Consider the following 15,164-nt stretch of genomic DNA (forward strand, 5'->3'; position numbering starts at 1 on the left):
ACCGGAGAAGATGGGGGACTCTTGTCGCAAAGCCCATCTCCACATCTCAGTGCAGGCAGAGCTTTTATAAGGAGGGAGAGAGAAAGTGGAACAAAGAGCTCAAGGGGGAGGGGACTGAAAAGTTCTCTATGTGCAGGCCAGCACAGTCCATCCTGATAAGGACCTTGAAACTGGTCAAGTGATGGTCTGGTGTGCGTCATGCTGGTTCTACATCATCCTGGTTCTCTGGCTGAAGGTCACAAATCTCCGGGAACTGGGATGACTGAGGGTGGGAGTCTGTATCTTCTGAAGATAGTCCCTAGGATTCTTATACAAACATGCCGTTGGTCTACAGGTTGCATATTAGTCAGAGTCAGCATTTAGAGAAACAACGTTAAAATAATGGTGGGGTGGATTACATTTCTCCAGTGCTCCAGCAATAACTTTTATAATTTTCCCAAAGGCGTGCATTCAAGTGAATTTACCAGAAAGTGGCCAGCTACAGTCTTCGGATGGGGGCTTGAGGAAGGGGTGGCTCAGTAGGGCTATTTTAGAGTCTGTGATGGGAAACTCACGTCCGTCACATATGCTGTATGAATTGCATTGAGCATGAAGAAACGGTGATTCTAGCCTGGTAAAGCTTCAGAACAGATGGCATGGGAGGCTTATCAGGTGTAAGGAATGGCAGGAATAAAAGCCCAGAGCATGAGTATGCTAGTTGGGTGGCATGCTAGAGCTGAATGGAATGAAAGAAAATGATTTGCTGATGAGTAATCACAGGTTAGAATGACAAAGGGCTTGCTTAAAGGTCATTGATGAAAACATCAGGATCGAAATTTCTGTCTTCCAACATGCCATGCATTGCTGTTCACCTTTTCATTTGTATTCTCTTGTGAAAACACACATGCGAAGTCATGGAATCATTGCATTAAAAGAGAAATTAGACCTCTCCTCTCGTCCCGTGCCCCATCCAACTCAGTCTTGTGTTCTACAATGATCCTGGCAGCTGGTCAAACTGCCTCCTCAGCTAGAACATGTCCTGTGCTGGGAAATTCTCAGTACTTTTAGGTAGGACTGACACACAGCACAAAGTTCTTCACACAGAGCTGAAATCTGTCTTTATGTGTATGACTCTCTTAACCACGACTTCTACCTGTCCATAATAAGTTACTTCCTCTTCCAAATGGATCCCCACATTCTCAAGCATCAAGCATGAATGGAGGACCTACTGTGGACCAGGCACGGAAGGTGTTATTGTGTCCCCCGTAGGTCCCTTGTTTACATCCTTTAAACCTTCATTGTTCTTCTCGGGATGACCTCCAGACTTGTTAAGATATAGAACCTTCTCCCTTGTTCTAAGTTCTCACAGGCCACTTCTTTAAGAAGATGTATTTATTTGGACATACAGAGAAAATAGTTACGTCTTAAGGAATGTAATCTAGTTTTAATATTTAAAATAATTGTTCTAACACTAATTAACATAACTAGTAAGGTGAACCTATTGTCATGTATCATACAAAGGACTTCAGCTGCATGTCAATGATTACCAGAGTAATTATTGGTCTAGATTATTAATTTAAATGGGCATGATATGCATACACCCTTTTCCTATTTCCAAAAGATAATCTTAGGATAATGAGTAATATTGTTATCTACACCACCCTTGATACTTCTGGAGAGTTCCTGAATGAGCCAGAGTCAACAATACAAACTCTATTCATTGGATGCTGCAATCATTCTTTCCAATGAGGAAACTGAAGCTAGAAGAGATGTGAACTTTGCACCAGGTCATACAGCAGGTAGATGGGAGAGCCAGGCATCAAATCAGGTCTTCTGCTCTAAGGAAGTACGACAAATGGCAGAGTTATTGTTTGTCAGCCCTACTGGTGTGACTTGCATGTCTTAGTAGTAACACATCAGTGAGTGTAGATGTGGGCACATCTAGAGATGGCCCCTTCTCCATAATTTCAATAGTTCCAAATCCACCTGAAATCTGATTCTTTCTATGAATAATTTCCCTGAACTATTTTTTTTTTTCAGAATTAAGTCCCTGACACCCTCTATACATACTGATTGATTCAATTCGTGAGCCCTGGCCCACCAGGTAAGATCAGATGCTCTGTGAGTTCTTCAGTAGGGTGGAGGCAGGCATGAGGAGAAGGTAAAAGGTGATGTGCCATCAGTGTTCCCATGAGCCCCTCTGGGGCATCTGCAGAGCTGCTCCTAATGCCAGGCTCGGGACACCCAGACCTCCTCTTTCTGTCTGTCTCTCCGGGAGGGAACTGTACCTCTCTTTCCTATCTACTGCTTCCCATGAGGACTCCAAAGACAAGTGACACCATTTGTCATTGATTGATGCCATGCATCTCTCCAGCAGGAGCTGGGCACATGGAAACTGCCAAGCACCACTGTAGCTAGAACTCCTGCTACCTGTCTGGCCTCAGGGCCAAGTCTGAACCCCGCAAGGCTGCCTCCTGCCTCACTTTAACCTTCACCCCTCCCGCTCTCCCTCTCCCACTCGTAGAGATCCCTGCCCATCAATTTCCTTCGCAGCGATTCTTATCCTTCCTCAATCGAATGTCCATTGGTCTCTCTCGGTGCATTGGAGAATCTTACATTCAATGAACTAGGAAATGCCGCCTTATCCTTACATTGTTTCTGTGTCTTACTCACATCTTGGGATGTGGCCGAGCAACCAACTTCCTGTCCTTGGCAATCAGGGAAGACGGTTTAGAATACAAGAAAGGTCTGGTCATAGGGACACAGCAGTCCATTTTTTTGAGCTCTGGCCAAGCCAATGTGCTTTATTACATTTACTACAGCAGTGTTTTGAAAACTTTGTCACTCATTAGAATTACCAGGAGAGCTTGTTCAAACACGGATTGTTGGACTTCATCACCAGCATTTCTGATTCTGTAGGTGGTGGGGTGGGGCAAGGATTTGCATTTCTAAGTTCCCAGGAGATACAGAAGCTGCTATCCCAGGGACCCACTGTGAGAACTGAAGCCCAGAGTGGCTTCAATGCACTGGATTGAACTGGTTTGGGGGAGAAAAGTTAACACTACCAATTTTTTAGTTTCTTGCTTTTTAAGGCAGGTCTCAGTGGGAAGAAACCCAACATCAGATATTCCATTTATCTGTACAAATCCATATGGATGGCAATTATTGTGTCAATGGTCAAATCAACAGAGAATGCCATGAATTGATTAAAAGTATTGCCCTGGCGGATTTGGCTCAGCGGTTAGAGCATTGGGTTGAGGACCAGAGAGTCCAGGGTTCGGTTCCCGCTAAGAGCATGTACCTCGGCTGCAGTTTGTCCCCAGCCCGAGTTGGGGTTGTGTGGGTGGCAACCACTTGATGTGTCTCTCTCACATCGATGTTTCTCTCTCTCTCTCTTTGTCCCTCTCTCCCTCCCGCTCTATCTGAAGATAGATGCAAAAATGTCCTCTGGTGAGGATTAAAAAGAAAATGTATTATGCAACTTTTAGGAAGGTTTCTACAATAGCCCTGTGAGGAAGTCATAATAAGTCAGCCACAGACTGGGATGGGTGCTTGGCACTTGGGTAACATAGGAGTTTGGGTTTGTTTTTTTTTTAATTTTTTTTTTATCCTCACCCGAGGACATTTTTCCATTTTTTGCTCAGGTAGAGTGGGAGGGAGAGAGAGGAACAGAGAGAGAGAGAGAAACATCGATGTGAAAGGGACACATCGAGTGGCTGCCACCCTCACAACCGACCAGGGCCGGGGACAAACTGCAACAGAGGTTCGTGCCCTTAGCGGGAACCGAACCCGGGTCTCTCCAGACAGCAGGCCAACACTCTAACCACTGAACCAAACTGGCCAGGGCTGATTTTTTTTTTTTTTCTGGTTCAGGATCCAAGCTCTCTCTCTTTAGTGTCCTTTAATCGGGAGTCGTTTTTCAGTCTATCATTTCTTTCTTGACCGTAACAGTTAATTTAAACAATTTCTTCTATTTGGGAGGCTCTGGTGCGTCCTCATGATTCTAGGCAGGTAATGAGCTGTGGGCAGGACGTCCAGGGAACTGCTGTGTCCCTTCCAGGGCATCGTGACAGGTGGTACAGATGTAGTGTGTCCCAGTGCTGGTGATGTCAAATTTGATCCCGTGGTTAAATGGTGTCTGCCCTATTTCTGCACCTTAAAGTCACTATTTTTCCAAAGGCCTAATTTTCAATGGCACGCACTTAAATAATACGAGTGAACAAAATCTACTCGAGACTCCCTCGTTTCTGTTGGTGAACGCTTTGCCTCGCTGTACCCCAACCTTTTCCAGAGTCCTAATGATGAGGAGGAAGTTTGAGCTGGAAGGTAGCTTACATTTCACCTGGTTCCGTTTCCCTAATGTGGATGCTGCCGCGCGGGATCAGATGACTCCGTGTGTTGCCCATTAATAGCCAAGGCTTTCCCATTTCCATCCTCTCTGCAACCATCCGAGTGTGTGTATGTCACTGAGTCAGCTCTGACTCCTGGTGACCCTATGAATGAGTGATGTCCACAGTGTCCTGTCCTCAACCGCCCTGCTCAGCTCCGTGGACTCATGCAGATGGTTTCTTTTACGGAGTCAACTCAGCTCACGCTTTGTCTTCCTCTTCTCCTGCTGTCTTCTGTTTACGCCAGCATTCGTGTCTCGTCCAAAGAACCAGTCTTCTCGAGATGTGCTCAGAGCAGGACAGCTTCAGAGCCTTTGGACTCCGTGAAGTCGGCTCAGTGGGGTGCCAGCCTGTCTTGAAGATTTCATAGGGTTGCTACTTTTTTTTTTTTTTTTAAGAAGAAAGGGAAGGCCTTTGTTTCACAGTATATGGCAGGTCATAGTCTAGAGTAATTGGCTAACATTTGAAAAAGTCCTATTTATTCTTAATTGCTTGCTGCTCTGCATTGGAAATTAACACGAAAATTTAGTATAGAGCATTAGCAACAATTTTCATCTGCATTTTAAAGTGGGAAGTAAAACAAGTGAGTCAATTCGGAGAAGTAAGAACTTGAAGAAAACTCTGTAGATAGGGAGATAGGGCTGTGGTAGAGATATGGCAGGAACTGCTTCAGTCTGGGGAACCCCAATTTAGGAAGTGGGAGGCCAAATTCCTTAAAGGAAATCGAGTCTGCCTAGCCAACTCCTGTCAACAGCCTTCCTGATGAAAACTCCAGGGGCAGGCGGGGGCCCATGCTGGCAAGGAGTAGAACAGGCCAGAGACGGCCTGGAGAGCCTTAAACCCGGGGTTGAGGGTGCAGACGTCGGCCACAGGGTCCCCGCACACCACCTTCCCGTCCTCCACCACTAGACCCGGGGTAATTCTCCACCGTTTCTCATTCTTGACATGGGATGGTAATAAATGCTGCATAATTCACACCTTTCTTACGACTCTGTGATTATAGGAGTGTAACGTGCTTGGCACAGTGTCTGGCAACGGGTCAACAGATGTAGGCTGTCACATCGAGGTCATTGTTCTGTAGCGGGGACAGGGCCTGAGGAGGAGCCAGGACTGGAAAGTGGCGGAGGGATTACCCTCCCTCTCGGTTTCTCAGAACCCAAGGCGAGCGGGTGCGCAGCCCAGGCGGTGACCCAGGCCAGCGGTCCCTGCCTGCGCACCTGCCCTTATGAGGTCCCCCTTCCTAAGGACAGGAGGGGACCTGGTCCCAGGCACCCAGAGATGCAGATTCAGGCGGTGGCAACGTGGGCGGGAGCGCTGTCCAGGCGCCGCACTGTGGAGCCCCGCCCGCCCCGGGAACCCCGAGGCAGATGCGGGTGATGGCGGGGGCCGGTTGCGCTCCCCTCCTGCGTCTCACCCGCCGGGACTCACTTTCTGCCCCGGGTCACCCGCAACCCAAGCGGCGCCCGGCGAGCCTGAGCTCCAAGCTCCCCACCCCGGAGCCCTCCAGGCGCCCGCGCATGCGCCCCGGCGTTCCGCAGCTGTTTGGACGTTTCCATGGCTACGAATCCAATCCGTGTGGGGTCCGGGAGCGAGAAAATGAAGCTCAAGAGCCTCCTGCTCCGTTATTACCCGCCAGGTACCGGGCGGACCCCTCCGGCCTGGCGCGGGACCTGGACCCCGGCCCTGGGCGGTGGGCGGTGGGAGAGGGTGCGGGACGCGGGCGCGGTCCCTGGGGGACAGGAGCCGCCGCTCTCCGACGTCGCTCCTCGCTCTTCAGACGCAGGCTTCTGTGGCTCAGAACTTTCACAGCGACTTTCGGGGAGTCTACACTTTTAGATCGCCGAGTTAGGCTTTCTGGTTCGTAGGGATGGGGCCCGTGCAGAGCAGAGCGGGTGGTGGGGGAGTCCTGGGCTGCCGGTCTCCGCAAGGGGGGGCACCAGGGCCACCTGGTTTCCGTCCAACACGCCAGCATGGTAAGGTCAGGTGCGCCAGCGTGAAAAGAAAAATGCCCGCTCAGCCTGGCATCCCGTTAGTGACTGTTTTGCAGACTGCGAGCATCAGTCGGGCCGCGCGAGCATTGAGGGCCTGTGTCCTGGGTGCTTGGTGCTCCCCGCCTTGGGCCTCAGAGCAGGTTTCAGGCCCGGATTCTAGTAAGTTAAGGAAATGACGAAATTAGCCCCTAGAATGCTATACTGTTGATAAACTTGCCTAGTTCTCTTGTCTCATAGAGGTCACGGTCACCTCTTCAGAATATTGGAAATCCACTAGCCACCCAGCTTGTTAGGGACAGGAATAGGAGCAGAGCTCTAGGCTTCTAATGCAGAACTCACTTGAAGAAAAATGTAAAGTAAAAAGTCTGAGAAACTTGCCATGAGTCTGTCGATGACCCCCCATGCTTGCCCAATGTAAAGGTCAGGTCGGCGGCCGGTGTGCACCTGGGCAGCAACTCTCTCCAGCTCAAGTTAACATTTGTAGTGAGGACATCCACTTTCTCCTTCCCAGGCTCCCAATTAAAATACCATGAAAAGACCCCCAGGGAGAGAGGCAGTAGATGGGCAATTGTGTTCTCTTTAAGCATTCCACAACCTGGGTGCTTGCCCAGTCTGGGGCTGGCTCCCATAAATAGAATGATAAATGAATGCCTTGCTTCTCATTCCTCTGCTGTGACGTGTAGGTCAAGAATGTGAGCCCTGGGATCAGCTACTCTCACCATGTAAAAATTTAGCTACTTGGACAATTTGTTTCGATGTGTGGAGCTGTCAGTCAAATGGTGTTAATGGCTCCAGTGTCTCAGGTCTGCTGACCCTTTCCAGCTACTCTCCCATTTATCTCCCTCCTTTCAGAGTAAAAGTCCTTGAAAGAAAGTTGTTTCCAATTTCTCTTCTCCCTTCTGTCTTGAGCCCGCTCCTGTCATGTTTGCACCCCCACTGTGCCACTGAAACGGCTCTTTCCAAGGTTCCCCGTGACCCCCAGCATGGCTGAATCCCCGGGCATCTTGGTCTTTGCCTTTTTTGACCTGCATGCAGCCTCTGACCCATTTGCTCATGCTGCCTTCCTGCGGCTTCCAGAACACTCTGTTGTCTCCTGCCTCATTGTCACTCGTTCTCTGTCCATCTTGTTGACTCTTTTTCCCCCTAATCTTTATGTTGGAGTGTCCCAGAGCTTGGTCCTTGAACTTCTCTATCTGTATGCATTGGCTAGGTGATCTCATCTAGTCTCAAGGCTTGAAAACCACTCTGAGACATCCGGAGTATCTAACTGCCGGCCCGATTCTTCATTCGGATGTCCTAGGGTGCATCCTCCACGGACCTCCTGTGTCTTCCTCACCTGAGTCAACGGCAGCTCCCTTTCTCCACTGTGGTTCATGCCAAACCCTTGGCCTCATCCTTTTCTCCTCTCTTGCTCACTCCACATTTGGTCCATTAACAAGCCCTGCCAGCTCACCTTCAAAATACACACAGGCATTCACCGCTTCATCATGGGATACGTTCCGAGCCCATTTCACTGTTGTGCAAACATCACAGAGTGCACTTACACAACCTGGGTGGTCCCGCCTAGTGCACACCTAGGCTATGTGGTCTAGCCTGTTGCTCCTAGGCCACAGCATCTTACTGTACAAAACACCCCAAGTTTAAATCAAGCACAAGAGAAAATGATGCAATCAAGAGATGCGGTAAACACAGGCGTATGAGGCTGCTGCTGGCATAATACAGCTTACTGTTTTACAGCAAACATTTTACATAAGTAGAAAGAGTACATTCTAAAATCACGATAAAAGTATAGTCAGTACATGAACCAGTCGTCTATTATCATTATCAAGTATTCTGTACTGTACACACTTGCACATACTACACTTTTGCATGACTGGCAGCCAATAGGTTTGTTTGCTCCGGCATCATCACAAACACGCGAGCAATGTGTGGCCCTAAGGTGTTACAATGGCTGTGACGTCACTGGGCACTGGGCATTTTTCAGCTCCATTACAGTGTTATGGGACCACCGTGGTGTACATGGTCTGTTGTTGACTGGAACATTGTCCTGTGGTACCTGACTGGACAGAATGGAGCCGCTTCTCTCCACCACAATGACTGACATTCCCTTCATTGCTAGAGTTTCTACCCTTGCTCCACGTTAGTGTATTTTCAACACAGGAGCAGGCTGACTGTTAGAACCTGACTCCAATCATGTCACTCTTTGGCCTCATTGCCCGACTTTGCCTCCCTGACTTAACCCTGGTTCCTGATCCAGGGACACACGTTTCCTAGGCATTCTTTGGGTGGATTGGTTGTGCCCCGATTCAGGGTTTCTGTAGTTGCTGTTATGTTATTTACTTGTTTAGCCTGGAGTCAGCTTCCCCTGGGCATCTGCATAGCCAGCCCTCTCATGTTTTTCTAAAATTTATTAGCTCTTTCCTCCAAAGCCAGTAGTTAGTAAAGTGAGACCTCCCTTTCTAAAATTTCCAACGTCTCAAGATATTTCATAGCCCATTCCCTGCTTTAACTTTTCTTAGCATTATTGCAATTCAGCATCATTTTACTTATTGATCTTAGTCTCCCCAACTAGAATGGAAGCTTCACAAGGGCAGGCACTTTGTCTGTTTCATCTGCACCCATATCTCTAGCACCTGGAATAGAGCACAGTGCATAAATAGGCGCTTACATCTCTGTTGAACAAATGAATGAGTTCAGTGAGATGATGCGTGTTAAGTAGCATGCTTAGAATTCTGCTTGAACTGCGAACGGGTTGAGTAGGCGATCTCCCAGGTCGGCTCCAGCTCTAGAAGTCCAGGGTTCCAACAGCAATCTTAGATTCAAGTGAGGCTTTAGACTCCTACTTGTAATTCTTGCCTTCATAATCTTCTAGTGAGGGCATATCACTAGCATGCTAGACACTTCATTACTGAATTCCAGTCTTTGGTGAGCCATGTATTGTATACAAATTTCTGCGGTACAGCTGAATAGCAGGTGGGTAGTACAATGCCATTATCAATCAGGGAAAAATCACTCACCACTGAATCATCACCATGCTATCTTTATCCCATGGGTCTATAAAGCAATTTTGTTTCACCTCCAAGTCCTCTCATTTCAGTCATTCCACTTTCCTTGGAATAGTGTATAAATCAGGAGCATTATCTTGTTGGCATCCATTGGATGATCCTTCTCCCTACTTAAATTCCTGATGACTAAAGCCACAGAGCAACAACATTACTAATCAAACATGGGACATTTTCTTTTTATCTTGATCACATTTATTGACTGATAAACACTTTGCTTCTTGAAGAGCAGGTGTTGAATGCATGCTTTCCAGCTGACTCAGTTATGCCAGCCTTTGTCTTTTATTTATCATGTACCAGTCCCCATTTTTATGGCCAGGAGATGGAGTCAAATAAACATTCATTAAAATGATGAATATTCTGAGCACTTTAAAGGTTTCTGATGTGTGAATATGATCTGGGTAAGGAACACTCACATCTTTTGAAGCTTAGCCTTTAATACATTGCAGAATTTGGAGGGCAGTGGCTCCTTACCTAAGTGTTTTGGGAATCACGCCAATGGAATGATGATTCACAACCAAGGGAAGTCAGGAATATTCAGATACCATAGGGAACAATCACTGAAAACTACATGCATTCAGGAGCATCTTTGTCTATTTTCTGATCATATTCTTTGCTGCACAGCCTCTAGCTCATTTTGGAGCTCAGTGACCATGGAAGGGAGACTGTGCTCCTTGATGCTTGTCACAGTGAAACAGTCAATACACGTTTTAGATTTTGCACTTCATTTCTTGAGACTCATAACTCAACTAACTTTCAGTGGTCAACCTAAAGACTTTTAACATTTTTTTTCATTTTATTAGATAGTTGTGAATAAAGAAAGTGAAATTGTATACATTTGTTCACTATATTTTAAAGATTTATTTCCTGCAGATGTTAGATTATGCTGTGTTACCTGTCGAGTGCTAATTCTTTCAACCTTTTCCTGAGTTACAGGTTATGACTATGTTACTTATTCATTGTTTATATCATGTGTTTACTCAGTGGTTTACTGAATGCCCACTTTTCTCAATAATACATAGTAAATATTAAGTACTTATATAGACTGCAAGGCACTTAAATTCACGAGTCCTGGATAATGATGCTTTAAATTGACAGAAACTTTGCACCTGTCGAGGTGCTGGCTCTTGGGTTTTCCATTAAGTTAATGGGCCTCTTGCTCTTGAAGAGTTCATATTCCAATAATGTCGATTGCTATCATTTTTCTTTTTCTTTATGGTCTTATTCTTCTCCTACTTATTTTTATATAAAAGTAATATTAACTTATATCCAAAATTTTAAAGATACATAAAAGGATGGTTAAGCTCACCCTTAACCCACTGACTGTGTAATAGTCTCTTGGAAGGAGTCACCTATCATGTCCACCAACACGTATTTCTTCAACCTTGCTAATATTGAGTGTTATCAGTCGTTGTAATGTTTGCTCATCTGATAGGCAAAATTATATCTTTTTTAAAAAAATACGTTTTTATTGATTTTTTTAGAGAGAGAGGAAGGGAGAGAGAGAGAGAAACATCGATGTGAGAGAGAAACATTGATTGACTGCCTCCTGCACGCCTCCTACCGGGGAGCGAGCCTGCAGCCCAGACATGAGCCCTGACCTGGAATTGAACCAGGACCTCTCAGTCCATGGGACAACCCTCAATCCACTGAGCCACATTGGCTGGGCCAAAATTATATCTTTTATTTTATAATTTTGTATTTCTTTATGAAGTTGGGGACATTTTATTTTGGTCTGTTTAATGGTCATTGTCTTTCTTTGTTTGCAAATGGAATGTTCATGCCTTTTGTCCATTTTATAAATAATTAAAATTATTTTAGATTTTTCTATTAAATTCTTTAGGCTTTGTATTTATAGTTAAAATTATTTTGCTGATTGTCACTGTTTTTAACTTTGTGGCATCCTTTACTATGTAGAAGCTCAAAATTTATTTAGAAAAATTTATCAATTTTTTTCTTTTTTAGCTGTTGAGTTTCATATCAATCTTAAAAAGCCAATTAAAAACACTAAGATAAAAATATATTTTATTATTTAGACCATATTATATTTTATTTTAATGTTAAAATTTCTAATCAGCCTAGAATGTATTTTGTACATCATGTGGTAGAATTATAGTTTTATTAATTTTTTTCAAAATTCAGACAATTATTAAATCATTATTTATTGAATAATCCATTATTTCCACATTAATTTAAAATATTACCTTCACTTTATTTATTTAAGAAAGTATTTTTTTTAATTGATTTTAGAGAGAGAGGAAGGGAGAGGGAGAAAGAGAGACAAACATTGATGAGAGAGAACATCGACTGGCCACCTCCTGCAGGCCCCTCACTGGGGATCAGGCCCACAACCTGGACATGTGCCCTGACTGGGAATCAAACCAGTGACCTCTTGGTGCATGGGTCGATGCTCAACCACTGAGCCACACCAGCTGGGCCCTTCACTTTATTTTTAAAATAAAGGGACTTCTCAGGTAAAGGTGATTTTATTCCACTGATCTAATTTTGTATCAGAACCACACTCTATTGTCATATAGTTTGTTATAATAATTGGTACATTTTCACATTTCAGAATATAAAATCATTACTTTAACTCCATAGATTAACTTGACATGTGTTATGTCAGATTATGCTCTCTCTAGCGGTGATTCTCAAATTGCAAGGGCCCTTGAACCTCTTCAAAGTGGGACCTCAAGGTCAAATCTTTTTCATAATAATGATAAGGTATCACTTGTTTCCCCCCTGTATTGACATGTGCACTAACGGTGCGGAAGAGTGGAAGGTGGTACTGCTGCTACCTTACTACAGATCAAGGCGGTGGCCACCAACTCTAACCCCGGGCCTCGTGTCCCTCAGTGGCACGCGCTTGTTTTGGCTCCAATGGCAGTTCGGTTTTCTGAGGCCTGCAGTGCCATCCTGGTCTGCTTTGTGTTCTGGGGCTGCTGAGGCTTCTTCCTGCTCAGGTCTTGCCGGCGCCACCTCCAGGGGCAGAAGGTGTATCCCAATATGCCTGTTCTCACTGGGTGACCTTCTGGGGGGAGGGGATGAAACGCTGGGCCTGGGTATGCCACTGCTCGAAGGGCAGAGCTACAGTGCTTTGGTACCTGGTTGTAGAGTGGCATCTGGGACATCCTAGGACCTCAGGGCTGCCCCTTTCGGAAGTGGATGAAACTGCCCACCAATGGCCTGGACGTGAAGTGGGTCTGGAAGACCCTCCGTGGCAGACTAGATAGCTCTCTGGCCCAGCAGCGGAGCACGTGTTGAGAAAGTCCAGGACTCTGTTGCTGGGTCTGCTGACCGGGGAGCTGCGTGGCCAGCTTTCCAGTGGGAACTGGGGCAGCACAGGGCTTTCCCTGCTGCATGGACTCCTGCAGGGCCCCCCACCCTGTGGAGCAGGGTTTCGGGCTCCCCCTAAGTTCTTTGTGTGACTTCCCTTCTCTTGAACTTTTGGCCATAACAAGCAAGCTTTGTTGTTGCGGTTGTGGTTTTGTTTTTGTTGATCTTTTTTTTTCTATGCCTTTTGGTGGCTCCAGGCTACAAGTCCCTTGGGTCCCCAGTTTGGGGGTAGAAGAAGATAAAAAGAAAACCCAGGAAATTCATGACATTGTCATCCGTCAAGCCTGGAGGCTCCTGGCCAGTCCACTTTCTTCTGCACACCTCTCCATTACCTTCTCTTTGCCTGATGCGCGATTTCAAGGGTGTTTAGTTGTACTTAGAACCAGGGAGAAGTGAGTTCACATGACCTCGTTTTAGAGTTAGACATCACTACAGATGTTTTGAAAATTTCAAGAAACTGAACAATGAAAATGAAACAAATTGTCAAAGTAGATTAGCTTTTGACATCAGTTGCCATCATACATATCTTATGACATGTTTGTTTATTTTATCAGGAATTATGTTGGAATATGAGAAGAGTGGAGAACTGAAGACCAAATCCATCGATTTGCTCGATCTCCATCCCAGGTAAGCTAGGTATACAACGTAACACGTGCTTCGTACCCAGTTTTCTGTTGGAACAGCCTGGCACAGGGTGATGTATCGGAGGAGCTGCGCACACCAGACAATACATTGCTTTAACAATGTTCTGTGGTGTTTGAGTTCCTTTTTGCTTCAGTGAGTTCTACTTGAGTGCCTTGTTGAATGAGGAGGTGGAAAATGGATCATTAGTCTGCCTTTTTATTTCCTAAATAAACCTTTCAAAAATAAACCTTTTTGTAGTTTAGAACAGTTTTTGAAAAGTGAGGAAAAAAATTCCCACATAACCCACACTCAGTATCCCCTATAATTATCATCTTAGATGAGTGTGGTACTTTGGTCATAGTTAATGAACCAGTGCTGATACAATATTATTAACTAAAGACTGTATTTTACTCAATTTTTCTTGGTTTTTGTCTAAATCTTCTTCTCTCTTCCCAGATCTCCTCCAGGGTCCCACATGACATTTTGTTGTCTGTGAGGGTTCTCAGACTTGCTTTATTTATTTATTTATTTTTATCCTCACCCGAGGACATTTTTTGTTCAGATAGAGTGGGAGGGAGAGAGAGGAAGAGAGAGAGAGAGAAACATCGACGTGAAGGGATACATTGAGTGGCTGCCACCCGCACGACCAACCAGGGCCAGGGACAAACTGCAACCGAGGTACGTGCCCTTAGCGGGAACCGAACCCGGGTCTCTCTGTACTGCAGGCCGACGCTCTAACCGCTGGGCCAAACCGGCCAGGGCTAGACTTGCTTTATTTTTGATGACCTGGACATTTTTGAGAACTACTGGTCATTAAATTTTAAGACTATTACTGAGCCTATTATTTTCTTGGTAGATAAAACATCTCATAGGGCTGACTGCACAGGATCTTCTTTATTAATTACCACAGGGCCAGTGGAGAGATCAGATTTTTGTCTTTGAGATTTGTGTGCCCAGAGGAAAACCCCATGAGATCACATTGCTCAGAATTCATTCCCTTTGGGAAATCTTATGCAAAGCGTCACTTGAAGAGGCAGAATCAGCACAGTAAAGATACCCGCGGGAGCTCGCATTCAGATTAGATGAAGATATTCTAAATGGGAGAGAAAAAATAGAACAAAGATACTGTAATATGAGTTCTAGAGTAATGGCCGGAGAAAGGAGTGATTTTCCATTGTCACTATCCAGAGCCCGTTGGCAACGGGACTTCTCACGTAGCCCAAGTTACACAGGAGACAGCCTGCTCTCTAGGTCAGGACACACCCAGCCGGCTGCGGACAGGTGCCCGCCTGGCCGTGCTGGAGGTGGAGTCCAAGTCTTCTTCCAGGTGCCTGGCACAGAGAAGCTATTTTTTTTTTTTTTAATTAAAGAGTGAACATTATTTGCTTTCCAGGTAGATTACCCAGATGTTTTTTTTTTTTTTTTTTGGTAGTGCCCCTAGCGGGAACTGAACCTGGGACTCTCTGGTCCGCAGGCTGACGCTCCAACTGCTGAGCCAAACCTGCCAGGGTCAGAGTGAACATTATTGTCTGACGAAGATAATGTCACCAAATCTTATCTACATCAATCCCTATTCAACCTATTTTCAGGGAAGACAAGGCCTCAGATCAAATCAAGCCTTTTTGCTGCTTTAGTAAAGGGAACGTCTTACTGCTGCGTGTGAGGGTGTCAGTGGGCAGAGAGTTCTGTGGCCAGACATTCATTTCTTCAGTCAGTAATGATGCATTGGCACCTTCTCCATGTCAAGTTCTAGGTTAGAGTCTACGAGAGGCTGTAACGATACT

The 15,164-nt window shown here is 45.6% G+C and overlaps 1 protein-coding gene across 1 annotated transcript in view; it reads left to right on the top strand.

Moving 5' to 3' along the window:
- Nucleotides 1-5,948: 5,948 nt before the first annotated feature.
- The window catches only part of DAW1 (dynein assembly factor with WD repeats 1), a 41,058-nt gene continuing 31,842 nt past the window's right edge, over nt 5,949-15,164 (top strand). The window contains exons 1-2 of the mRNA XM_036254917.1: nt 5,949-6,003; nt 13,311-13,383. Of these exons, the coding sequence (XP_036110810.1) occupies nt 5,964-6,003; nt 13,311-13,383 (113 nt within the window). The 5' untranslated portion in view covers nt 5,949-5,963. The remainder of the gene's footprint in view (nt 6,004-13,310; nt 13,384-15,164) is intronic.

This window comes from Molossus molossus, unplaced genomic scaffold, assembly GCF_014108415.1.
Source record: "Molossus molossus isolate mMolMol1 unplaced genomic scaffold, mMolMol1.p scaffold_m16_p_11, whole genome shotgun sequence".
NCBI classification, from domain to species: Eukaryota; Metazoa; Chordata; class Mammalia; order Chiroptera; family Molossidae; genus Molossus; species Molossus molossus.